The sequence below is a fragment of the Dicentrarchus labrax genome, unplaced genomic scaffold (genome assembly GCF_905237075.1).
Source record: "Dicentrarchus labrax unplaced genomic scaffold, dlabrax2021, whole genome shotgun sequence".
NCBI classification, from domain to species: domain Eukaryota; kingdom Metazoa; phylum Chordata; class Actinopteri; family Moronidae; genus Dicentrarchus; species Dicentrarchus labrax.
In genome coordinates, this window is record NW_026136718.1 from 20,854,645 (window position 1) to 20,881,441 (window position 26,797).

The 26,797-nt window shown below is 41.8% G+C and overlaps 1 protein-coding gene across 6 annotated transcripts; it reads right to left on the reverse strand.

Annotated features, from left to right (window-relative positions):
- Positions 1-490: 490 nt before the first annotated feature.
- On the reverse strand, positions 491-26,676 carry gatad2ab (GATA zinc finger domain containing 2Ab). 6 transcript variants are annotated; one of them, XM_051376339.1, is made up of 11 exons: positions 26,519-26,676; positions 10,693-11,001; positions 7,292-7,415; positions 7,028-7,159; positions 6,790-6,861; positions 6,449-6,565; positions 6,073-6,276; positions 5,648-5,897; positions 5,127-5,527; positions 4,792-5,020; positions 491-3,172 (listed from the first exon to the last, which is right to left on the reverse strand). In XM_051376339.1, exons 2-11 carry the CDS (start codon positions 10,986-10,988, stop codon positions 3,039-3,041), a joined length of 1,959 nt encoding a protein of 652 aa, XP_051232299.1. In that variant the 5' UTR covers positions 10,989-11,001; positions 26,519-26,676; the 3' UTR covers positions 491-3,038. The 6 variants fall into 6 exon arrangements, with proteins under 6 accessions (XP_051232299.1, XP_051232303.1, XP_051232302.1 ...); XM_051376343.1 differs by lacking the exon at positions 26,519-26,676 and adding an exon at positions 26,228-26,409 and having other exon boundaries at positions 6,073-6,252; XM_051376342.1 differs by lacking the exon at positions 26,519-26,676 and adding an exon at positions 26,228-26,409 and having other exon boundaries at positions 6,073-6,255.
- Between the last annotated feature and the right edge of the window lie 121 nt (positions 26,677-26,797).

Here is a 26,797-nt window from a genome sequence, read left to right on the forward strand (position 1 = left end):
TACTGTGGAATAACGGTCAGAGAAGTGTGAATGTAAAAAAAAAAAGAAAAAACAACAAACTGGTTTCTCTGCAACTGATCTAAAGGCTTCAGACACAACAAATGCAAAAAAAAAAAGCAACCGCTGTATGGGATGAAATTCAGTAAAAGGTGCAATCATTACTGTAACTGTCAAAGTCTCAATATTGAACACTACAGGTTTAACTTATTCTATCTTTCTGCATTTATATTGGTACAATTAGTGTGCTCGCGCTGAGTATGATCCCAGCCTAACTTCATTATACTGGACTTAGAGTGTGAGAGGTAAACCTAATGATTATTTTTATTATGGAAAGTCCTACAATAGGTCCAAAATATATTAAATATTCCTCTCTTAATTATATAAAACAAAGAAAAACACCTTTTGAAAGAAAAACTTGTGAATAATGTTGACCGTCATTACAGATATACTATATGCTTGAACATCATGAACAGGCAAACCAGCCATAAAAGAGGGGTTAAAATTAGTTTTATTATTATTTGATAGAGCAGAAAAAAATCCAAAAAAACAAACAAACAAATATTTCTCATACATTGTTTTCTTTTCCGTTTGGGCTGCACTGCATTTAGCAGAGCTTCGGACCCAAACAAACGGAATGGTGATATTGTTGTCAAACAGCAGCAGCAGCAGCAGGCAGTAGTCAGGACAGCACAGGGTTACACTTAGCAGGGCACAAAATGATGGGCTCACTCCAGATTGCTTATTTTGCATCCACAAGACGCGGGCTGCTACCTTCTGCCTGTCAGGAATGTACAGACAACCTGGAAGATTTCCGATGCAACTTTAAAGACAGAAATACAACATCTCGAGCGATTTAACTTAAACTTTGTATGTTTGTATTTCTATCAGCAACGTTCATACTTTATTGTTGCACCATCCTAAATGAAACCCAAATGTACAGTGATGATACCCCAATAGAGAGGGATAAACTTCAACTGATGCCCAGTTACCTAATGCAGTGCACCATCTTTCAGTATGGAGCCTGACAATAATCATTGAGCTTAAGAGTGCACTCTGGATAAAGGACTCAAATCCAAACAGGCCAGCAAGACTCCAGGTTTTTAATTTCATAGCGATGAGCTTGTCATCACTATTATTTCAATGTGAAAACGATTTAAAAATGGGACAGATACAGGATATTGAGAAAATAACTGCTCGGGTGGTCAGACTTTTGGGGTTTTAAACATAAATGAATCGAGAGTTTGAAATATGCATGTGACGTTTTACCCTTTTTTTGCTGCTTAAATTCAACACATCAATATTTTTAATCTTTAATCTTGTGAAATTTTCCAATAGGCCACAGACATGTCTGATTAAAGCAATCTCTGAACAGTAGAGAAACCGGACCACCCCAGTGTCTGAATTGAATGAGAACAGCACATGGTTAATAAAATAACTCAACGAGCAATGGGAATTCCCCTGTTTAATGTAGGACATATGGTACTTCACTAGCTTATCCTGTGCTGCTGCAACCTGATAAAAATGCACTAGAGCTCATGTGAAAGGCATAGTTAGCTCAATTCAAGAACCTGACATAAATCATACACACCTTAATGTTAAAGACTAAGAAGTTCATGTCATTTTGTTGCTATAGGGGTTTTTGCATAACTACATTCTGAAAGCTGTCCAGCTTCTCTCAGACCAATCGTAAGGTGAGTGGGAGCCACTGGACACACAAGAGAAAACAAATCATTTTAAGTGGATCCATTCAAACTTAGGGCATAAGCATATATCTTTACTAACATGACCCTATAAATAAACCCAGAGACAGTTTGTCTATAGAAGAAAAATAATGCACCACAACCTATGACTAAAAGCAAAACAATGTCAAAAATATGACATTCTTTACACCCCCTCAGTTTAGCATGAATTCATGTTTATATCCAGAGAGGGTTCAAATAAACTAGAAACCTTCTAGCAGAAGGGATTCCATTTGGGCTCCACTAGTTCTTTGGAAGGTTTGTTTTTTTTTTGTTTTTTTTTTTACAATATTCAATAAGAATAGTCCTCCGTGCTCATGCTCTGTGTCTTTACATGAGTCAGTGAAACCTTAGTCTTTATTTTTCCTCTTCATCTTAGAAAAAACAAAGTATTTAAAAGTAGGCCACGACATGGAACCCAGCAGATGTAAAACCACCTCAACAGTAACATTAGCCTGTAAATTCAGACCTCGACAATAGGCCACTTCCAAAGTATCGGGGAGCACAATATTCCAAACACAGTATATGACTTATAGAAGAAAAGACAAAATCCTAACATTCAGCCATACAAAATAATCCAACACACATCAACTTCTCTACTATACACGCTGTGGGTTAGAGAGAAGAGGCGGTCTGTGTGCAGATAAAGATCATTTTTACAGTCCTTTTTTAATTATTATTCATTTTTGCAAAGCTGAAGCAGTTATTATTTTGTGGATGGTCCTCAAAGCTCAACCACAGTCCCTGTGATGAGGTCTTCAGTTAAGTTCGGTTCGGCCACCACAAGGACCTGAGTCTGACTGGCTCAGACTGGAGAGGGGTAGGACGTAAGGCGAGTATTTTATTGTGTATAGTGATTATTTCCCCTGCCTAATCCAGAGGCAGGGGAAGCTCAGGGAGCTCAGGGATTTTTCCTCTTGGTGCAACTGGGAGGTTCAACCAATATACAGGGAGGGAGAGGCAACATCACTGGACAGTTTGTAAAATTGTACAGGCCCATGTAAACCCCAACCCTCAAAAAAAGGTAGCCAAATGCTTTGACATATTCCTTGTATCCCAGAAGCCCAAGCCCAACAACTCCAGTTTAGGAGGAAGGATTCAGGTAAGGAAGATGGTAGCAGAAATATCTGAGGAAGAGGTGAAGGAAAGCCTGTATCCAACAAAAACTAGGCCGATTCGCCCCTGCACCATTTTGGCCAGAGGCAGAGTCCATAGAAAGGATTAGAATGATAATGAGAATGGCTGTTATTGATATTAAGAGGGGTAATAGTTATGATGTCAGTAGGGAGGAAGATTGCATTATTTCCATGTGTTGGCTGCTTGGGAGATAGAACGGGAGGGAATCATGTCCAGGAGGTACTCTCGCTGACGCTCGACAGCAGAAGTGGTCTTGTGGGCAGACAAGCTGGGGTTCACATAAGCCATAGTCACACCTGTCAGGAAACAAACAGAACAACGGTCAATGTACTGGAGATTCAGATATTACAGATTTGACACATGTAGTAGGAAGACAAAGAATTAGGTTAACAAGAAGATTTCAAAATATTCTGACCTACACTTGGTTAAGTTTTATTTGAGGATACTAAATGGAATTACCGCTGCACGGTTGAATGCCTCCGCCAACCAGTCAAGTTTCAGTTTACATCCATGTCTGCCCAGGCTCATAATATATGTGGTAAATACTTGGAAGGAATTGAATAAAACCAGTGTATATTTAGCTAAATGGAAGATCCCTATATTGAGGATACACCTGAGTTATGGTGTTAAATAAAGGCCAAATTATTTATTTTCTTTCCAGGACATTATGTCACAGTGAACTTAACCTCTGACCTTTTAGGTAAACTGTCATCATCTCCTTATCCCATTTACTATCACATTAAACATTGTGGGATTTTGTCATAAATGCAGCATCAACTTTTGAATTACAACCAGAAACTTGTTTGTCAGGGTCATTTTGAGGGCACAGTGACCTTTGAGTCAAAAGTGTCACCCATTCATTTTCTGACCAATTATGAAATATGGTCATCAATGTTAAGGCCAAATGTGTTTGTTAAGGTCACACTGACCTTAACCTTTGACCACCAAATTCTAATCAGTTCATCCTTGAGGCCAAGTAGACGTTTGTTCCAAATTATGGACAGACTGACAATCCGAAAACATAATGCCTCCGGCCACAGCTGTCTCCAGCACAGAGGCATAAAAAGACAATGACAGAAGGAGAATTATAGTCATTCTAAAATGAAAAGGTCTCGCCTGAAAAAATGGAAAGAAAGACTAAGGAGTCATAGTGCCAGAGAGGAATCCACCTTGGAGATTGATTACCCCAAAAAGGAGCAGAACATGAGAACGGGTGAGAAGCGTTCTCGCTCTAGGGGTGGGCGATATGGGCAAAAAATAATATCTCAATATTTTTTGGGATTTTGGCGATAACTATAATCAGTCGATATCCTTTAAAATGTGATTAGAATTGTCTGAGCTGGACTTGTGTCCACCAAACGCATTTACAGCGCTGAGAGCGCTCAAAAACTCATTTTCCGAGCGCCCAGCGGTGTTAAAAGTTGAACAGATTTCAACTTGTAGCGCTCTGAGCGCTGCGCTAAAAAAAACCCGTCTCCGCTGACATCTTTTTACCGCTGAAGGCGCTTAGCGCTCTGAACGCTGAAGCCCATAGGACCCACGTTTCGGCACTAAATCATCTGAAGTACCGGTAGCTTCAGGGACTGGAGGTGCTTGCATTTTCTCTCTATCATCACAACGCGCTGCTAAACTGTTGCAAGGAGGATGCTAGCGAGAGGTCACGTGATCACGTCATGTGATCACGTAGGCCCACTAGTTGTGTGACTGAATCCTGCCATGCTGTAGAGAGCGTTGCTGCACCGTGTATTAATGGATGTGAGGAGTTTCCGCGGGCGTTTCATTGTTTTTGTCGAAGTAATTTAAATACTCGATAATGGAAATTTGCACATCGTCAAAACAACAATGACGATATTATCGCAAACGATATATATCGCCCACCTCTATCTCGGTCTAATCTCGTCTCACGTTTATCTACCTGTATTGCCACCGCTCTGCTTCCTCCAGGTGGCCACGTTGCCCTGGTTACTGCTGCCGCTGGCGCTGACCTTTGCCCCGTGCTGCAGCGGGCGTGCTGCAGCATGCTTACCTGACCTGCTGCCCAGCGCTGCTGCTGTAACTGCGGACTGCAGCTGAGAGGAGGAAGTGAATGCGTGGGCCATACCACGAGAACTCACTGAAGACTGGAGGCTGTGTGACAGCTGACTCTGTTCAGAAAGACATGATGATGGTAGTTTGTGTTGGTGCAGGTGTTAATTAACATGCATGTTTTGAAACCAGTGTTGGTCCAACAAAATCAAAGGCTATGCTCACCTGCTTAATGGAGGAGTGGTGGGCAGCCACAGATCTGTGCTGCATGGCAGCCCTGACCTGCTTGTACTGCTGGGACACCAGCATCTCACTCTTGGACAGTGAGGGAGAGGAGGACGAGGTGGTTTTAGAGACAGAGGAGGAAGATGAGGAGGCTGCCTGCTGGAGGATACGCTGCTCAATCTCCTGCTCTTGTTGGAGTGCCTTAACAAAGGCTGCCTTCAGTCGATTGGTGTGCTCTGCCTTCAGGGCCTTCTTCTGATTGGACGACATGCATTGGTCACAGAGGATGGTCCCAGCCTTCTCCTTTCTCCAGCGGGAGGTAAAGTCCGTCTTACACTGAGCGCAGGTGTATGGCTCTTTGGAAATGGAGCTGGCCATGGCAGCAGCTGGGCCCAAATTACCTATATGAAAACCAAGATCTTCTTTAGACGGCATCTAAAACATTCAATTCTACTATTCAATTTATCATTGCACTAAAAACATCCCTAAAACTAGCTACCCAAGTGCAAAGATCTACCCACCCCTGCCGTGCATCTCCAGAAGTTTTTGCACCACCTCCTCCAACCCCAACAAGTAGATGAACTCATTATTGGCTGCTGAAGGCAGAAAGTTGAACTCTGGGGCAGGAGGTTTAGGGGGCGGGATCTCCAGCAGCGTCTTCTCCAGCTGCTTACGTAGCGCAAGCTTAGCAGCTGCCTGTCGACTGGCTGGGGAATCATTGATGCTAGAGTTGGGTGACACTGAAGAGCCCTTTAGGCTGGTTGGAGAGGCCTGGACACAAACACAAAAGAAAACACTTCAGCAAATACACAATCATTGTTATGGCTGACAATACACATGAGAGCTCTGCAGCCTAGCAATGGAAAAGAGTGGGTATCAAAGGATACACTTTGCATAGCTTCTAATGAAAAACAGAGTGTGCAGTGTTTGTATTTTGTGTCCTCACCTGAGGGATGTTGACCATGACATTACTGTTGGCCACATTAGCCACCCGAATGAGTCCCTGCTGAATGATCCTCTGGCCCTGGATCTGGACATTGGGCACTGAAGCCCTGGGAGCCAGCAAAAGCGGTGGGGGGCCTGAACCGCTGTGCTGTTGCTGCTGCTGCTGACGTAGACTGGCTATCTGCTGGGGAGTCATTGCAATAGGCTGATAGCAGCACACACACAGACACAGCCATCACAGATGCATGAGAAGAGCGAGCAAGGAGAAGACAAAGTAAGAAATTAACTAAGAGCTCTTCAAATCTAAAGCATCTTCAAATGAGGGCTACTGTGATGACAATTATCATCTGAACAATGTCAAAGCTCCTCACACTAACCTGGGCCCCTCTGACCAGTGGTGGCATGACAATCTGAGAGTTGTGTTTGGACGGGATGTGTTGCCCACCCCGCACCAAGGGAGGAGGGATCACTGTGCCTGAGCTTCTGCCTGTCACCTGTAAACACAATAACGTAAATATTCAGCAAATGACACAGTAAGGATTTTTAACATTGTGCTACAAAAGCATTGCATTTTGTATGTGTAAAACTCTTAAAGAAGTGCACTTGTGGTGCTTAGTTTCCACTGTGTGTGAGATAAAATGCAGATTTACATCATACATCAATCTAGGCTTTACAATTCTAGTTGTGGCAGGTGGCTCTAACAAAATGTATTAACTACCTGGAGGGATCCTTTGCTTGATGTGATGCTACCTCTCACCAGAGGAGGAGGAGTGGCTACAGAGCCAGTTGCCTAGAAATGAAGATGGTACAGTATTAGTCCATAAAGCTGCACATAATTGAAAGAATGAAAAAGCAGGGAATGTTTAAATATCTTCAATAAAAGTCTTGTCAATTGGAAAACAACAAATGAAAAAAACAAATCATTCAACATCACTTTCATTTTCTGGGGTTTTTACCTTCTGCACAGTGCTCTCCTTCTGAATCTGGCTCTGTCGTAGTTTCTTAAGCAGCACCAGCTTGGCCTCTTGGAGTCTAAGTTCCTCCTTCAGCTGTTTGATGATGCGCTCCCTCTCCTCAGGAGAACTCTTCTAAATACAGTGTATCAGATAAAAACAGACATACATACATACAATTTAGAACTATGCCAGTACTGAGTAATACAGTGCCAGTGGACAAAATAAGACTGCGTTGTATAAAAAGTTTAAATATTGTTTTCCTACCATAAGTTTGTCTGTGTCAGTCTTTGCGAAGCAGTGGCCATTCATGAGAGGACTGGATGGCTCATTGTCTGATAACACAATCACATCATCTGGTGATGGTGGCTGCCGCTCTTTCTTAATGTCACTAAGGGGAGAAACAAGAAAAGACGAGAAAAGTAAAAAGAAAAGTGAGATTGTGTTTCATTATTCAACACTGTATTATATTTCAGTCTCGAATACCTCCGTTAAGCAACTAACGTAGTTTTGTCTTACATCCAGTAGATGGCAGTATATAATTATGATTTCATCCCTGTTGTAGTGCAAATGTGCACTGAGACACACAAGACAAGAACCAAGAGATCAATAATGGAGTAATGGCGGCAGGGGAAGATCGCAACAACCCATTATCGCCAGCGAGAGGTAACACCAACGGACAGACCTCCTGCTCCCTCCCAACTCCCTCTCCCTTCCAACAGACACAGCAAAGTCAGTCACAAACAACATGCAAACAAAGGGCAATTTAACAGCATTTCTGTTTTTTTTATAGGAGGAAAAGGCTTAAAGCCTTAAAATCTTAAGTGGCTTTTCCTGAGGGCTAAGGAGAACAAAGGCGACTAGTGGGAAGCTACATATGCATCAATCTGGGTGGAGATAAGAAGCAGGGGGTGGTTGTAATTTTACTGCATGTTGTGGAAGAATAAATCTGCCTCTATCACAGCGGGGATCCTTTCAGGTCGTCAGTGCATTAGAAAACAGAAGTCTGAGTTATAAGGAGAACTGGTGGAGGATGAGGTGAACGTAGGGTAGGTACTGTTATATATGATAGTATGTGAGAGGTAGAGGTTTGGGTCATATTGTGGAGTTATGCATGCACACATGCAGTGAAGTTATATAATTGTTCAGGCGCTGTCAAGTGAGAGGCTTCAGGGCTTCAAGCTTAGGCCCAGTTTACCACCCAGACAGGGCCTCACCCCTCCCCTACCTCCGTGGCGAGGCCTATGGCCTAGCCAGATCGGCAGAGCCTGGGCCTCAGCTCTCCCCTCCCTCCCAGCTGCCGACACCAGAGTCACAAGCTGAGCAAAGCGGAGGTCCGCTGGAGACACTGGTGAGGGTGACAGTGAGGGGGAGGGGAATACATGGCCAGGAGCCAACCTATTGTGTACACTCTTTCTCTCTCTCGCGCTCTCACTCAGTCAATCACTCAGTCACTACTTCACACACCCTTCCCCCATCCTTACTTACTTATTCATCTTTTATACTCCAACTCACTGACTCAGTTCTTCACGGCGCTGTCTTCAGACACATTTCTCTGCTATACTCCCCCTTCTCACCACAGCTGTCTAACAGCTCCCCTCGACATACATTACATGCTTAGTTCAACAAGGTCAACTATAATACAATAACCACGTTGGTTATACATACGTTATGAGAGGATCATTTCAACTCTCTAGACAATCACAACAGAAACTTCAACAAACATTTACCGTCATAATGTTGCTTTGCCCAACTGCTAAGAAAATAATCAAACCCTGTTTAGACGTTATACTGCTACTTCCTGGAAAGTACTTCCTAGATGCATTTCATTCAAATCTAGAAAGATGTCCAACGGCCTAGCACTTTCAGCATAGTGCTATTCTGAGAGGGATTAATCTCATAAAGCTCAAATGGAGCCTGAACATGCAGCAGTTTCCCTCACCAGTTGTATTTACATTCCGCACATACAATATGATAAACTATGTCATAAGTGGCATTAGAGAGGAATCAAAAGCGTCATCCTATTTCACAAACAGAAAACCTAATGGCGATCCGGCGCCTTGACTGTCTTGGTCTCTCTGACAAAACATCATGGGCTAGCTTGTGATGGTTGCTACTACTCTATTGAGAACAGCTTACACAAGCATCACAACACACAGCAGCCTGGTTATGTAAGCTCCAGTGTATCTGCATGCATCAGCTTCTCCGATCATGGCTTCACACTGACCCCACTATAGGACTGCTGAATCAGTCTTTAGTAGGTGCAGTGGCATCGTCTGTTCAAAATGCAACACAACACTGCTAAGTGCCATTTTAAGCTATGTATGACTCTTTACATAAATGAAACAGCAGAATTACAAATAAGCATCAGACCTGCAGAATAGTTGTTTAAATATTGACATATTTTTAAAACTGTACACATAGCATTCATCAGTATTGCTTCTTCTTAGTGACACTCTTTTCATACATGAACCCAGTCAAGACATGTTCCAGTCCAGTTATATAGTAGCAAATCATAACAGAAGTTATCTCAGGACACTTTTCATGTAGAGCAGGTCTAGACTGTACCACATTTACCCACCAATCCCCACCATGAGCAAACACCAAGTCTTTGGTGTACAACAATAAGATAATTCTTGCCAACCTTGCAGTAAGTAAGCACACAAATACATGCTGAGGGTTAAACAGGGGCCAAAGGTGACACTTGATGATCTACCAAAAAAAAAACACACTGAGCTTAATCACCTCTCTGTCCCACTTTAACTGCCATTACATCAGTGTGTGTATTTATTGCGCTACCAAACACGTCACATGATATCAGGCATTTCTCAGTGTGGTCATGTGACACACCCACCACCCCTCCTGGCCCCTCCTTCCTCCAACTGCTCCTTCCAATGTGGAAACCATGGCAACGGCCAGTTGGAACCAGTTTGTGACACATAGCCTTCATTTTGTGTGAAGTGTGAGGCAGAGTTCAGGTGCTGCTGTAGGAGAAAATGGAGCCCAGGCCTCAGGAGCCTCAAACTTTTCAAAATGGGGGCAGGCTGTCGACAACCACACAGCGACTTCCTGTATGACTCCTGTCAGACCACTTGCGAGTGCAAAGTTAGAGAGAAACCCGAAACTCCAATAGACACATCTCTACGCACAACCACACACTGTGCATGCAAGCATTAAGTTCATGGCTACGGTACATAAATAATCCAAAAAAAAGTTTTCAAGCAAACTGTGCAAAAATGCAGACAAATACTGAGCCTCACTTGGGCCCTAACCCATATGATGAGTCAAGCACGATCAGTTAAGCATAACCAAATAGAAATACAGCAGCAAACTGTTCTTTGCATTTTATACTCTCACTGATACAAACTAGTTTGTAAGGAGATTATCGTGTATTTTGTCCAGCTGGGAATACTTACAAAGGGCTTATTGTGGACAAGTTGGCTGACTATGCAATATTGAGGCCCAGTGTACAGGAAGAGACATAACTGTTTAAGCTTAAGTGTTTATGGTATTCCTTTCATTGTTGTTCCCAGACTAATGACTTTGACAGTATCATGTAAACTGCACAACAATATGCTCATGATCAACAAGATTACAAATTACATCAAGAGTTCAGTGCAGAAAAACAGTGCATGACTAAAACCCTGTGATCTTTTTCCTTGTCTCACCTTTTGGATGTGCTCATGTCAACAGGCTCATCTCCAGTCTGCACCTCCACCTTGATAGTGGCCTTCACTTCCCCTGTTTTGAGGATGCTGGCTGCAACCTTTGCAGCCTGCTCACTCTTCAGCTTGACACCCTCGGCTCCAGACCCCACCAGGGCCATGGGAGCTCCAGCAGAGTCACCTTTTTCTAGCTTAACCCGTTTACTGTCCATGTCCCCCGGAGAGCCAGTATGACCTGCATGGTCCTTCTCAAGAGCCCGCTTCTGGCTGCGCGTTTGACGCACTGCCTCCTCTGACATGGCTGCTCTCACCCTGAAGAGGGAGAAGACAGAAACAGTTAAAAACAGCAGGAATACATTTACAAAACAGAAAACTAACACTGACAGGGCAAAATAAGCAAAATTATTCAACTTGGGACTATGCATGGATTCACAACAGACAGCAGCATACAGGTTTAGACAGTAGATAGATATATAGATTAAGGTGCACTGTTGCTGCAGGATAACACTGCCTCAGAAGAAGTTTTAGTTAGATAAGCAAAAAGTGCTGGTTTCCTCAGAGCATCTCTCAAACTGAATGTCATTTTTAAAAAATCATATTGTACTTTACACTTCGGTATCAGAGTCTTTGCTTTAGACTACTGTGCCAGTTCCTATTTTTTTGTTTTGAGTGTTTTATCCCCCTACCCAGAAATCTTATAAGGACATAGAGAAGACAAGAAGTCCAGTGAGAAAGAGTCCTAGAAATAAGTCATATATATCTTGAGAATAAACTGTTTTATGTACTTCGTTTGGGGCCTACTTTGTCTTCAGTAAACAATGTGGAGCGACCATTGCAGGAAGACACAAAGTTGTAACTGCCTCAATTTAATTTAAAATTGAAACAATAAAACTGGACGACAGCACTGCCAGGTGTGACCGCTACAATGATAACGGACCTGAAAGGCTGCCCTTGTGTCAGAGGCAAAAGAGTAATTGAGGAAGTTAAATCAAATCTCTAACATCATAGTTGCCACTGTAACGGTTTAAACGGCAGATACATAAAATAAAAGCTCTCAATGAATCCCACCTATTATACCAAATCTGCACTGGTATAACTGTATGAAATATGAAGTGGCAGCAGCACCACCAGTGCAAAATGAAAGTAAAGAACCCCATAATGTGTTCGTTTCACCCAGAACCCAGACATCCACTGGACCTTACAAAACATCCTGGCTAGAGAGACCATCTGCTATATGTCATACCCTGTTTTTGAGGGAAATAACCATCCTTAAAAAGTTATACTTTTTTTTACATGAAAACGTTGTTTGATTTAGCTGATATTTCTAGCTGTACAAAAAGGGACAACCCTGAGGTGTATAGGCATCTCCTGTCCTACTGCCAGTGCCCCAGATGCTGACCCAAATCTCACTAAGATTTCTGGGAAACCTATTACACAGCAGAAAAATAGCACCAACACTGTGCAATATTCACACCAAGCACACCAATGTAGGCCATGCACGTATTACGGAACAGGCACAGACTCTCTTGAAAAAACATTTTATAATGATCATAAAAATGTGACGGATATAAATGCAAAGAATGAGCGCATTTCTATCACTGCACATTTAAAAAATTCAATTTGATGGCCTAATTTATGATTGCATTGCTTAGTGTGCATTTTATATATATATATATATATATATATATATATATATATATATATATATACACACACACACACACATACATAGATACATACATAGATACATATACACACACACACACACACACACACACACACACACACACACACACACCTGATTCAGAAAGCTGACTCAAGGTCTTCCTAGTCCAATATGACATCATCACAGCTCCACATGACCCTATCCCAAGATTCCATAAGAGACAAACAACGCTTCCCTGAAAACCGGTTCAAACTGGTCTGCGATTGAGAGAAGGCGCAGGTTTAACCCCTGGAGAGGCAGAGTGGCAGGGAGGGAGTGGAGGGAGAGAGACGGGGCGGACACATCCACACAGAGAAGGAAGGAGGAGGAGAAAATGTTGTCGTCTTCGGACATTCCAAAACGTGTCTACCGGGAGGTCGGATGCATCCCTGACATGACTAACTTCGGCGGCAATCAACAGCTGATAACAGACATAAAAAGCTTGTCATCCAAAACCCACCTTTCATGATATTTGACACTCTTAAAATTTGATTAACACTATTGTGTCCAACAATACTGGAATAAACATATTTTTCTCTGCCATCTTTTAAGGCTCAAAGATTAAAAGCTTAGGTCAACTGCTATAGGAATCTAGTTAATGTATACAAACTTTCCCACTATGGGTCTGTCATCTGTTTTGAAAGGACTGAAAGAACTGCAAGGTAAGGTGAGAAAATGAAACCGCTTTTCAGCATTTTCAACAAATGGCTGTCCAAAGTAAGGATGCAGATTGTTCTAACAATGCAAATCTGTGAATTCAGCCAAGTTTTATTTTTACTGGAGATAAAACACAGGAATTCTTGATACTTTTGCAAGATGTTGGGCTAAGAGATGCTAGAATTAACTAAACCAACAAACACATCTGAAATAAAGCAACTACAACACAGTTAAAACATTCAGCTCAGTGTTTGCATACGAGTGTTTGGAGCCTAAAATGCACCCTGCTCCGGTACACAAGGACAGATGTGCCCTGCTGTACCATCCCTGGACACAAAGGCTATTTATCTGCCAGAGATGACAGCTTGTGTGTGGGTGTGCATACCCATATACCACACAGTGCTTCAGGAACCATACTTCACCCTGAACACTGTAAAAATGGTGGCTGCACATTGCTCTGGCTGTAACGGTGTGGTGAACCGTGTAAGGTACAAAATGACTAACCTTTTGGGACGGCGCAGTGTCAGATCTGCACGTTACTACAACAGCTGCAGTTGCTAGTTTCAGGTCTGATCAATGCATCATGAATCCAGTGTTTGTGCTGGATGCATTGCTGCTAAGCAACAGGGGAGGGCAACCAAGTAAAATTGTTGTCCATGCATATGTTATTATAATGAGTGTTTTGTACGCACACAAGACAGGGATGTGTGTACTAGATCTCATTGTTGCGTCACACTCCATCTCACTAAGCCTTCAGTGAAGGGCCACTACTCACTGGAGCCCATTTTCTATCAAGCGCCTTGGTTTCTATATGAGCCCTGAGGGCCTGTTGTGTGATAGGAGGTTGTTATATACAGGTTATATAGGAGATTCACACATTGAACATGGGATGATGACTAAACTAGCTGCATATAAAGAGAAGGCATCTTAACTATATGGGAGCTTATCTGAGACTTAGGACCAAACAAGAGTCTATCTATGTCTTCTATTCACAGTGACCCCTGAGTGGGTTGGAAGGCAGAAAAAACATAGCATCAGTACTTGAAGCTGCCAGGAAATGGGATTGAGATGCACTGAAGTATTGCTCAGAGCACTGGTTCTCCCTACCCATTACCCAGGTCCTATACTACTTTTATTCCACAGGAAAGTTATTCAGCCTTTGACACACATAGATTTACTTGGGTGGGCCACTGGTATATTAACAGTCAGAGACTCATTTTAGTATTTTGCAGAGAAATAGAGAGAGAGACTTTATCTGGTGGATGTTTAACAAGCACGAAGCAGGTAAAGCAACAGTTTTGTTTTCTCCTTGTTAATGTGCAGCTCACCTGCTGCTGTGAAAACAGAATTGCAGGACAAAACATTTGCCTATATATGGAGAGGGGAACAGTGAGAAGCAGGGTGGGGCAAGTCGGTGTCTGAGACAGTGGTGTAGGTGTATGCATACACTATAAACATAAGGCTTTAAATAGACCCGGTGATCAGTGACCCTTATCAGCAGCTACTGCTTCTAGTGATCGGTGATCAAAAACCCTGATTGGAGCAATAATACTGCATACACGGTGCATCCTCCAAAGACACGATGCTTTCAAGAGGAAGAAACTCCTCCATGGGTAATAACAAGAAAGATTTTCCTGAGTTGACACAGTGAAGCCATGTTTGTGAAATTTTACAGATGACAGTCTGACGTCCCGTTCCCCTGAAGGCAGCATGGAGCTACGCTTAAGAAAGCTGAATAAAACACTGAAGTCAAGTGAGTTACTGCTATCATCTAGTCGCAGTGGTGAAAACTGGCAGGTGTTCATTATTTTGGAAGTAGTTGAAAGTTTCGTATGTGAGGATATTAATACAACAAGAATTGTTGTGAATCTTTGGTGTAAATTCGCTTTAAACAAAATGCCTTCAAGGAGCACCTCACTGTAAGGGTGGGCGATGTATATCGTTTGTGATAATATCGTCATTGTTGTTTTGACGATGTGCAAATTTCCATTAGAGTATTTAAATGACTTCGCCAAAAACATTGAAACACACGCGGAAACTCCTCACATCCACTTAATACACAGTCCATCAACGCTCTCTACAGCATGGCAGGATTCAGTCACACAACTAGTGATCACATGACGTGATCACGTGACCTCTCGCTAGCATCCTCCTTGCAACAGTTTAGCAGCGAGTTGTGATGGTAGAGAGAAAATGCAAGCACCTCCAGTCCCTGAAGCTACAGGTACTTCAGATGATTTAGTGCCGAGACATGGGTCCTATGGGTTTCAGTGTTCAGAGCGCTAAGCGCCTTCAGCAGTGAAAAGATGTCAGCGGAGACAATTTTTTTTAAAACGCATTTGGTGGACACAAGTCCTAACTCAGACAATTCTAATCACAATTTAAAGGATATCGACTGATTATTGTTATCGCCAAAATCCCAAAAAATATTGATATTATTTTTTGCCCATATCGCCCACCCCTACCTCACTGCCCCACTTTCAAAAACACAGCTTCCAGCAAACACCCAATCAAAAGAGGAAAGATCTAGAATCAATCAGTGCTAGTAGCATTCGGTTCCCACAGCTCCATCCAGTCTGTAAAAGCAAATTAAACTGACACTACAATCTTACGGACAAGTCTGACTTGTCCATCAACAAATCCACTGGGAGATGCCTCGAGGGAACTGGTACCCCAAACCTCTCTGCCTAGGATCAGTTCTGCCTATTACTGCCAACAATCCTTGAACAGAACTCCGCTCCAGAATCCATTTTGTACTATAAAGCCTGCTAGTCTTGTCACATGACGGCTCTTTAATTTACACTACACATGTAGCCCATGTACTCTTAAGGTCTGGCTCAGGTTACAGGAATTTAAAAATGCAGGCTGATTTTGAAGTCAGGTTGATGATCTGTGACCAACACACTCACACAACAAGTATAAGAAAAACACTGCATCATACTCAGTATCAAGATAATTCTGCTGTTGATTTTCTAGCCCCTCACATTGTAACTGTATGCCATCATTCCTGTTTTTGGAGAGACAATTCAAGCACCTTGAGCTGAAAAAAGCTGAACTCTGAGCAGATACATCACTACTATGTCACCACAGCCACAGTAACCCTAACCCTAACCCAACACAGGAATGGGCCTGCCAAACTGAACCAACTGAACAACACAAATGGAAGAATGGTGAGTTTAAAGAGTAAAACCTCTAAATTCTACTAACTCTGTCCCTCCCAGTGAATTAAAAAAAGTAAGCAGAGAGAAATCATATAGGGGGAATGGCCTTGTGGCTACAGGGTGAGTGACGAGGGAGGTAAACCGGTCAGCACCTAAGTGAACAAACCAGCTATGAGCAGTCACTCTCACGGAGAGTCCACCAGTGCTTTGAGTCACTAGAAACTAGGGCTGCACAATATGGCAAAATTAACTTATTACGATTATTTTGATAGATATTATTATCATTATTATTATTATTATTATTATTATTATTATTATTATTATTATTATTATTATTATATGATTCATGATTAGTGTGGGGATGCTAATTTTTGCATCACAAAAAAAAATTATTAAACTGATGATGAGACAATGATCTTTCTCAGGTCTGTACCAAACAAACATGTTCATACATCTGGAGAACAAGATTTGTAGGTCAGGGCCTATCTTCAGAACCACAGTACTAAAACATGGCTGCTTCTGTGACCTGCATATTGCACTTGGCCATATTGCAATTTCAATAATATTTTAATTGTGCGGCCATTTTGTTTCTAAAGTAAGTAAAGTGTGTGATACCTGTGTTGTAATGTTAGCTAAGCTAGCAGCTCAGAGACACCAAGTCTCTAGTGTCTGTAGGGGAGTGTCAGTCTACAGCTACACAACAGGCCACAGTCTGCAGAGTAGAGACGTGGGTTTTATAGGAGGGGGCTGACCGATCCACAACTCATAACAAAGCATGAATTTTGTGGACACCGTCGCATTAACTTATATATCGGCATGATGTTGGTGACGAATTGAACAAACATTCTCTACACTGTAGAATTTATTGTATTCCAATGTAATTATCAAACCTCATGAAGATAAACCTCACTTTGACATATAAATGCATTACCTACAACAGCAACGAACACAGGGGATGAGAGAGTACAAGAAGACAGTGATTACTGATCTGTCTCTGTTCCTCTCAGGAGACTATGGAGGAGGAGTAGATGCATGTCCCTTTCCTTTCCCTAAGAATAATAAGGCCTAAGGGCAGAGCAGATCTTAAACAGAAAAAAAGAGAAGGAGGGAGTTAGGCGCTGCAAGTGAGAGAAGACATCTCTACTGCCTATTCAAATGTATCTAAAAAACAGATATGTATGAAAAGGTTTGTACCAAGCCGTTTAGTTTTTCTACATAGTAACTACCTGAATGCAGGTATTATCAAACCACTACATTTAATACATTTGCATTTCTTTGCGAAGGCTACACAAGCAAACATTTTGTATATAAAATGAGGTACTGATGAAAATCTGTGTAGTGGGGCAGGATAAGATGCACTTGCCTGAAAGCAAATGGAAATCTTGTGACCTGGCTTGACACTACATGTTTCATTGTCAGTGGGTTTTCTTTTGTGTCCGGCAGTTCATAGAGAGCAGATCAATGGCAAAGGCTCATCCCCTCAGGTAGCGTGCTAGCCTCTCATCTCGAGCACTGTAATGATCTCCCCACTGGGACTGGACCCAGCCAGTCAACACATTAACAGCCATTTTAAAAAAACTGAGGCTTTCCAACTGTGTCCGTAGGGTTCAATGAGAGGGGGAACAACTATTATACTATCCAATAAAAGCAATACAAGTATGGATTATTATTGCCCAATAAAAGACAACAGAGCGACAAATATTTTTCTTGTGTGGCTAAGGGACCTAAGGGCTCTTGTAATATTGAATTAATCGCTCAAACTGCCAATAATCTTATAAACAGATCCTGGAGATCATTATCTTAAATTCAGGATGAACTAAAGGGTTACTTCTGTTGCTTTCTGTTTCTCATATGCTACCTATAAAAGATATTTTTTTTTTCTTTTACAAAATCATTTTGGGCTATCATGGTGTAAACTTCCTTTCATTTGGGATATCGTCTAAATAAATAAAAAAACACATCAGACTACCTATGCTAATCTGTGCTCACCAGGCTAGGAGTGGGGGCAGGGACCCAGCTGAGGTGGTGCCATGGTTGGGGGAGGGAGAAGGGTGCAGAGCGCATGTGGTTAGCTGAGCCATAATCTAACTGTACCCAAGTGAAAAATACTCTTCCTTGTCTTCTCTCTCCCTCGTTCACTCTTCGTCCTTCCCTCTACCCCTCCCCCCCCCTCCTCCTCCTCCTCCTCCTCCTCCTCCTCCTCCTCAGTTGTTCTGTTGTAGGCTCGGCCAGCCCAGTGTGTGTGCGTGTGTGCGTGTGTGTGCGCGCGTGTGCCCCTACTGGTTGTGTCCCGAACGCCAAGGGTTAAGCCCCTGCCATTTTAACGCCACTGACAGATCAGACCATTAGGGTGTTACCTAACAAAATGGAAGCCTTTAACCCTGAATCTGCCAGAGAGCCTCCGTGTGTGTGTTCATGAGTGTGTATGAGTGAGCAAGTGAGAACCAGAGCCACACAGAGTGTGTGCGCATGTCTCCACCTGGATTCTCCCTCAGCAACGTGACAACGACAACAGCAGTAAGTCTAGGAAGTCCAAGCCAGACTTTTGTACATGAGAACACAAGAATGCTTGACCATTATAGCCACATTAAAACATATATGACTATAGTTGATTTTAAAACACAAACATACACTGATGACACTAACTTAATGTACCTGTTAATGTATTATAACACAGAGAACTAACATGCAAATACATCTTACAGCCCACAACACCTCTGGGTTATGGTTGGCACGCACAGATACACATGAAAGCCTTCAGTGTAGTATTTTGAGTCATCGATTCACATCATTAATAGAACATAGCTTACTGACCATCAAATGCCATAAGAAACATCTAGATTATGAAGCTTCTAAAGCACCTTAACCAACCTTCTCTAGTAGGTTTGTCCAGCCTAAAATCACTGGATACGTTTTCAACCACAAATGTTTACTAACTATAATAAAAAGGAATAGCTAAATGTTTTCAAAACCCCTAGACAGGGATAATCTCCAGTTTCAGCCAAATTGCTTCCAAATGGTTACTCCATAATCCTGTAAAACCAGAAGCCCATACCCACATACAGACTGGAGGGCCAGGACACACGCAGACTGCTATCAGATTACATTTCTCAGAAATGGATGGTAGCAGGAAGTGACCAGAGTATGAGGGGGGGGGAAGCTTAAAGGGTGCAAAGAAATACAGCATACCAGACAAGACAACTAGGAGCTGAGCACACCATCAGTGCACATAGCTAAAGCACACAAAAAGTAAAGTAGGTCAGTTGCCTCATATTTTTGAGTTTAGTCAGTAATCATAACTTTCAGGAGATCCTCATCAGTAAGGGTTAATAGAGGTTAGTCCATGGCGAATAAAACATTCTGAAGTATAGAAGAAACATCAAAACAGAAAGAAGAAAATCATCTAGAACAGATCTCAGGTATACAGACATCCACAAGTTACACATTAACTTGTTGCAAATTAAGTGATATGAATGAATGAATGATACTCCAGTGGCATGGGCAAACTGTAAATTCCTCACCACACCAATCATCTCATCAAACCATGCATGCAGAGAAACTTGCCAGGCAACATAATAATTACTTTTATTTTTCAAGAAGAATGACATCCGAAGAATGGGTGGTTAAGCTAAATGAAGTTACCATAACTTGCTCGCCGACTGCTTAAGAATTCAGCATCCATGGCACATTTTTTTTTACTCGACTCCAAGTTTAACTTTTTAAGAAGTGAGCGAACTTAGCTACACATTTTCTGAAATGAAACTTAGCCAGCAATTAGATGCTGATTACAAAATCAAATTCAAGTCTAAAGACACAAAACCCAAAGACAGTGAGTTAAGTCAGTGTAGACAAGTACTTGTTTTTATGATAATCCATTCCCACCAACTGGTAAGCATTTTACAAATTAGCTTTCCTTCCTTTTCAGCATCATCACTGGCATGGACATTTGAGCGTTAGGTTGTACCTTTTTAAAGTATGAATGATGGCCTACACCTTTTGGAGGATAGCCAAATTCATCATTAAATGATAATTCTATAAAAGACAATGGCCACACCTAGCATCACTATTGGGTGTGGCCATTAAAGTGTTGTCTGTTGCACTTGTTACCACACCCAACAGTGATTGAGACCTTGTTAGTACAACTGGACTGTGTCTGAAGTCCTCACAATCAAAAAGTTGTCAAGTTCCAAAAATTAGTCCCAAATATTTGGTCAGATTCTTCATTCTACTTAAGTGGTGACATGTCTTGGCAACATTTACAGGTGGGAAGAACTTTAAATAAACTACAGAATTGTATTGGAGGCTAAGATTGCTTTCATATGACCAGACACTCTCATTATGCTGGTTTCCATGACAGGGTTTATAGTTACAGTTTTAGTTAAAAAATACATGTATACTAAGCGGTGGAATTCAAAGTATTGCTTGACTGTGAATGTAACCTGGATAGGTGCTGCTTTAAACTTAATCCCAAACAGTGGATCATCATCCTTCATGCACGCACTAACAAACAAAATGTCATTTTTAAACGACACATAACTTCTAACATTTGCAAAAGCTCCTTGGACCAATCTAGCCTTGGGCTGCCCAAATTGCACACCTGGCAGAGTTGGTGCCCCTTGTACAGAGAGTCTTTGCTGCACAGGCCATGGGTTCAAGTCTGACCTGTGGCCCTTGGCTGCGTGTCATCAACTCTTTCTCTATCCCCGTTCCTGTCTATCTTACACTGTCCTATATAATATAATATAATATAATATAATATATATATGTGTATATATATATATATAAAAATCCAGCCATAAAACACTCCAATGCCCTTCCGTTTTCCCATGGCCTCTCATGAAGCTGGAGCTGTGTGCGCGTCTTTGTGTATGTTAGGGCTGTCACTTTTTATTCAAAATTAAAAAATTTGTTTGAGTCTGGTCGATTTTGTGTAATTAATCATTCAAATTCAGAATTTACAGTCTATAAGTATAACCAGCAAAACTATCAGCTTGACCTATGGCATGCTCTATTGACCTGTCAGTAAACTATGCAAGTAATATTATGTTGTATAGTACAAAAAACATAAGGCACTAGCAAGCAAAGATGACAGTTGCGGACAGTTGCGACAACAAAGCTTCTGAGAAGCAGTGTGCTGTCTAACTCTAAAACAACAAATCAATGGACTAGCTTAACTCTACAGCACCCCTCAGCTTCAGCAGACCCCTTGCCAGAACATCGTAAAAATACCATAACCGATAAGATAGCAAGGATATGTGGCCTATTGGTGTGGAAAGAGTGAATGTCTTATCCTATAGTATAGTCTTTACGTTATGTTTTTAATTTCATCTACTTTAGATATAGTAGAAATAACTATTGGGTGGCCACTAAAGGGATATAAAGGGCACTGGGAATGACAGTGAGCTTCAGGAATGATAATCAGGTCATTTTTTCCCTATGTTGTGTGACGTGGTAAAGGACAATCAATGCAGTGTGTGGAACACCTCAAAGCAGTCTAGCACAAAGGGCACCATTTCAGAACTATTTTTACCATTGTCTTTCTAGCGGGACGCTATAGATTTCACCTGATTCTTCACGCTATCCCTTTCCACCCTACATGTTCTGTGTCTACAACGGCAGACTTTCGATTTGAGAAATTGATGACTTTGCTAATGATAAATTGGGTAAGTTACCAGTAGGCTCAAACGTCAATGTGTAATTAAAGGACCAGACTCCATGGAAGGCAACCAGCAGGCTCTTTAGATAGTGGCAGAAAATCACTATATTTCTATATTCAAGTGATTATACACTAATGAAAACCTACCTATGAATATTATATTCTATTTCTGCCAATAGATCCCCCTAAATGTTATACATTGGACCTTTAACCCATGTCTTGATGACTTTTAGACCAGGTATGACAGGGCATTGATGAAATACATTTACAACGAATTTGCACCAAACAGCCATGTGGCAGGGAGTCAGGCAGGGCAGTTTGTCCCACCTTGGACAAATGCCTTGCTGCTGGATGTATCCAAGTTGCTGGTCTGCCGGTTTGCTGCACTGAGAGTTTGAGAGTTGCCATGTCAGCACTGGCCACACAGAGGAAGCAATTGTTAGAGGCAGACTGAAAAAACAACTTTAGAAATGTGTATTCCATAACCTGTAAATGTGCAATTAGCCTTCAGTCAGATGAGATGCCATTTCAGGCCATACTTGTCATGTGGTTCATCACTTGTGACCAGAAATGCTCATTGCTTGCGCATTAACATTATCCAAGTCAAAAGTAGGTTTATTAGTACCATAGTAACAAGTGATTGTTATAGCTCTGAAAATAGTGGCCCATCATTGTAAACATGTATAGTTGTAGAAGTGGCCAGGGGCAAGCAGGTGACATAGTTTAGCCCGCATCCAGCACTGGATGGATGGACGGGAATGGGAATATATTTTTAACCAGCTTTTCCAGTGGGAAAGAGCGCACAATACCTGCCAAAACACCTGTGGCAGCTGGCCTGGTGTTATTTGTGTTGTAGTATTTTGTTTTTGTCTTGCTCAACTTTAAATTTATAAAAAATAAAAAAATAAATAAAAAAAACACTGTTTGAACCATCTCTCATCTTTGTTGTGTAGTTAGTTGCGACGAATAACTTATCTAGGAATTTCTCTTCCTCCTCCTTGTGCGTCTATTGGCATGCAGGGCAATTTCCCAAAAACAAATACCACTTTTTACAATTTAAGGGCCAATCACTGTAAGCCATATGGCCCACCTGGTCAAAGGATACCAGAAGTCTTATACAATGAGGCATACCCAGTCCAAACCAGTGGGTGGTACTGCATTGGGCATTACAACCAAAATTTGAGGGGGTTAGCTTCATTAAATACAATCCCCAACGCTTGACTCAATGTATGTACCTCTAACCGTCTAAGACAGGTTGATCACACTCTATGCACAATGTAAACACACACGCTTGAGTCAATATGAAGTCCAACAGGGTAAACAAGAAACAGCCAGTCGTTAGAGGATTCCTCTCCTCCAGCTCAAAGAATTGCCCAAGGCCTTTGGGTGGGACCCTGTGGCCAATACGACTACTCCTGTCGTCTGGCATCTGATGCAACAAACAGAGCAGAACAACATTCCTTGTGATTCTGACTGTATTGCACACAAAAAATGCAGGTGTTTTAGAGGAAGTCTGTGCAAGTGCCCCACTGAATCCATCTAACAGACATCAGGGTCACACAGTCCTCTGGAGAAAGTTTATAAGCTAACCGCTATTACTGCCGGTGCACAGTGACACTTTAGGGGAATTTGTACAATAGGACGTGTTGGTAGAGTGACAGACGCATAGCATAGTAACAACAACCATGTATGTATTGAAATGTATGGAGGTGGATCAGATGATCGATCGCAGAATATATGTTTTCTTATTTCTCTCGTGCTGTAGCAGCAAAGGCCTTATATTCCATGCCGTGTTCTCCAAATACAGTGCTCCTGTCCGTCCCCAGAGTTATAAAGAAGTCAGCTCGCTGCAGGGCCTTCTCCTATCATGCCCCCTTCTTCTGGAATAACCTCCCTGCTGACAACAGTCTGGTCTTTAAATCTAACCTTACAACTCGTGTTTTCTGCGTGTTCATTTAATTTTTACTATCTGTGTGAGCAGTGTGTATAGTAGTTAGAAGTTGGTTAACATTCTCCCAGATCCATAATTATCAAATATGATCACTATCATTAATTAGTCATCCTCATTGTCCATAATGTCATTTTACTATGTTGGTCTATTCTGTATGGATGACATCTATTGCATGTCTGTCCATCCATCTCTGTTCCGTATCTTAATTTTTTCCCCACTTGAGGCAAATTTCTCATATTGGGATATATAGATAAAATTGACTTCAGTACTACATGATCAGTCAAATAATACAATCGCTTTAAAACATTTACGAAATGCTAGTAATTCAACATTGGCATACAGCAAAAAGTACTTTGTGCACAGTGCTGCAAAGCTACAAAGTGAACTACCAACAGAACAGGAGGCCAATTTTCACTTTCACTTTTGCTTCATAAACTAGTGATTACCGCCATCTGAATGGGCCTAAGAATCCTGAAGTAAACCTTTTCCTCAAGCCTAGGCTTAACTAAAGTACAATGAGGGTCCCTCATCTCTCATCCACATGGACAACGTCTAGCTGGTGAATTTTGACATTTACCTTTTTGCAATGACAAGGCCAGACTCTAACTGCTGTGTTAACGTCACCCTACAGTGAGCTACACTGATGCTGTTATGATAACACCACAGCCAGATGTAGATGGAAACAGGTGTGAAGTCAATTTTCTTATTTTTCACATCCATCAATTGTATTTACAAAGTATAGTTTGTTTAGATCTACTAAGTGTAATAGATCATTCACATTCATGCTAACTGCACAACTTGTAACTCAGCAGAACAGAAAAAACACTTAAAGTGAGATTAAATTCCTTTAGGAAGGTCCTGCAAATACCAAGACTAATATAACGTAATAAACTTAACAACGGCAACAATGAGCAAGGCACCTTCGAGCCTATGACATACAAAAGGCAAAAAAAAAAAAAAACTCAACCTAGTGGGTAGTGAAACATACAGATGTATCTTTAAAGAGTTTCGTTCCTGATGCAGCAGAATAAGAGTGGATCCCAAGTCATGCCTGTCTGGTTACATCACTCTCAGGAGGGTTGTTCATAAGAGGCACCCCTCCTCAGGCAAATCCAAGGTCCATCATAAAATGCAAAGCGACATGTGTCCCCCATCACTAGCCAAGGGTGCAAACTGTCTGCTTGCTCTAAAAAGAGAGCATTTGTTCCACAGAGGTAGGGATATACACACTGCTGTTAAGCTTAAACACACCTCAAAGACAGGTGAATACAAAACTGACTTGAAGTGTCCACTCAGACAGCGTGAGCCACGGTTCATAGCTTGCTGTAGATGCAGTGACTGCCTAAAGAAATCATCTAATGCTGAGCCCTAACAGTCACTACAAGCCTCAATAATGCAGACATACGTCTCATAAATAATATAGCTCACTATTAAAATCAGATTAATATCACAGGGATGCCTTCAAATACGTGACTTCAAGGGGAAATGAACGGTATAGTAGTTACAGAGCATGCCCTTAGACTTAAGAATAAGACATCTCATTACATACATTATGAGGTGAATTCGATCTCAGTTACAGAAACATTGATATTCCGGTACAAATACAAGGTAGACGTTTAGTTGTCTATAGTCTGTCGTATGTGATGGCTACCAACCCGTCGTGGACAGAGAGACACACACCCAGACGGAGGCACCACCGTCCACCATTACGCCTCCATCAAAAGGCTTTTCACGGTTGAGCTAATCTGACAAAGTTCTGAGATCAATGGCTAATAAACCCCAAAAATCATACCCATCAACGGCTGGGAAGAACAGTCGGATAAGCAATAACCGGTGGCAATGCTGGTTATGATGTTTATAAACTTTAGTCCCCCAACTTTGCCCAAAAGAATACCTATCGTTACCTATCTCCAACTAACACATCAACAACAACAAGCTATCTCATGCTAACGTTAACTTGGCTTGCCAACAACAACCTGTCCATCTGTCCGGCTACGAAACCAGAGGCTAACTAAGGCGAGCTAACAGCCATTTGTGGTCATCAGCGGTTACAGGGATGATATGAAAACGAGCTGAACAATGGAGCAAACACACGTTTAAAGATGGTAATAGATGTTGTGATATTTATCTGGATTACTGTACGCGTCCAAATAGCGATACACGACAGACAATGAAATCGACCTCATCTCACTGAGCTGCTAGTGTTAATAGGCTAGCTGGCGAGCTAACTTAGCCTGCTACCGCTAACTACTTGGACACTCGCCTGCCCAGACAGACAGACAGACAGACAGACAGACAGTCGCTAAATGTATTCACAAATAATCAAGCGATAACTGCATACCGAAAATGACAGTGTTGTCTAAGCACTTTCTACCTTCGATATGGGCAAACAAGAAAGATAAACTTACATTATATCTTACTATTGGTGCATCCCAATACAAGTTTGCCGGGGAAGTTTTAATATTCCTCTACTTTGAGGCGGGTTGTTCTTGGCAGTCCGTACTCGGTAGGTGTATGCGTGTAGCTGAGCGACACACAAAGTCGTACCTTGCACGTTAGCTGAGATCAAGCTATGCTAGCTAGCTTAACTTAGGTTAGCCGAGCTAACACCGAGAGAGAAACTTCCCCTCGTCGTCATAATTGAATTTAATATTAAAATACTGAATTAGTTGATATGGTAATGAAATGCGCGAACTTACGAAGTCTAGGAGGAGCCTGACCGAGTTCCCCCACGATTTTCAGATGTTTATTGTCAGTAGTTAGCTGGCTTCGGTGTAAAAATCCCGGGGATCCCCTCTCTTCTGTCCGCTGCCACTCCGGTTGCCAGATAATGTAATGAGCCACCACAGGCGGCGTCATGCTGCGTTCATACACACCTCGGAAATGTTAAGTTTCCAACTGCTGAGATAGAAGGACAATGCTGCGTTTGTGACTACTAGATGGAAGCACTGCAGATGTATGGAAAGTAAAAACAAGAA

Excerpts from the sequence above, each read along its gene's own strand:
- gatad2ab (XM_051376337.1), bottom strand. Across the intron at positions 7,416-10,692 it reads GACATGAGCACATCCAAAAG|TGACATTAAGAAAGAGCGGC; the intron begins GTGAGACAAGGA and ends TTCTCCCCTTAG. Across the intron at positions 6,566-6,789 it reads CAAGCAAAGGATCCCTCCAG|GTGACAGGCAGAAGCTCAGG; the intron begins GTAGTTAATACA and ends TTGTGTTTACAG.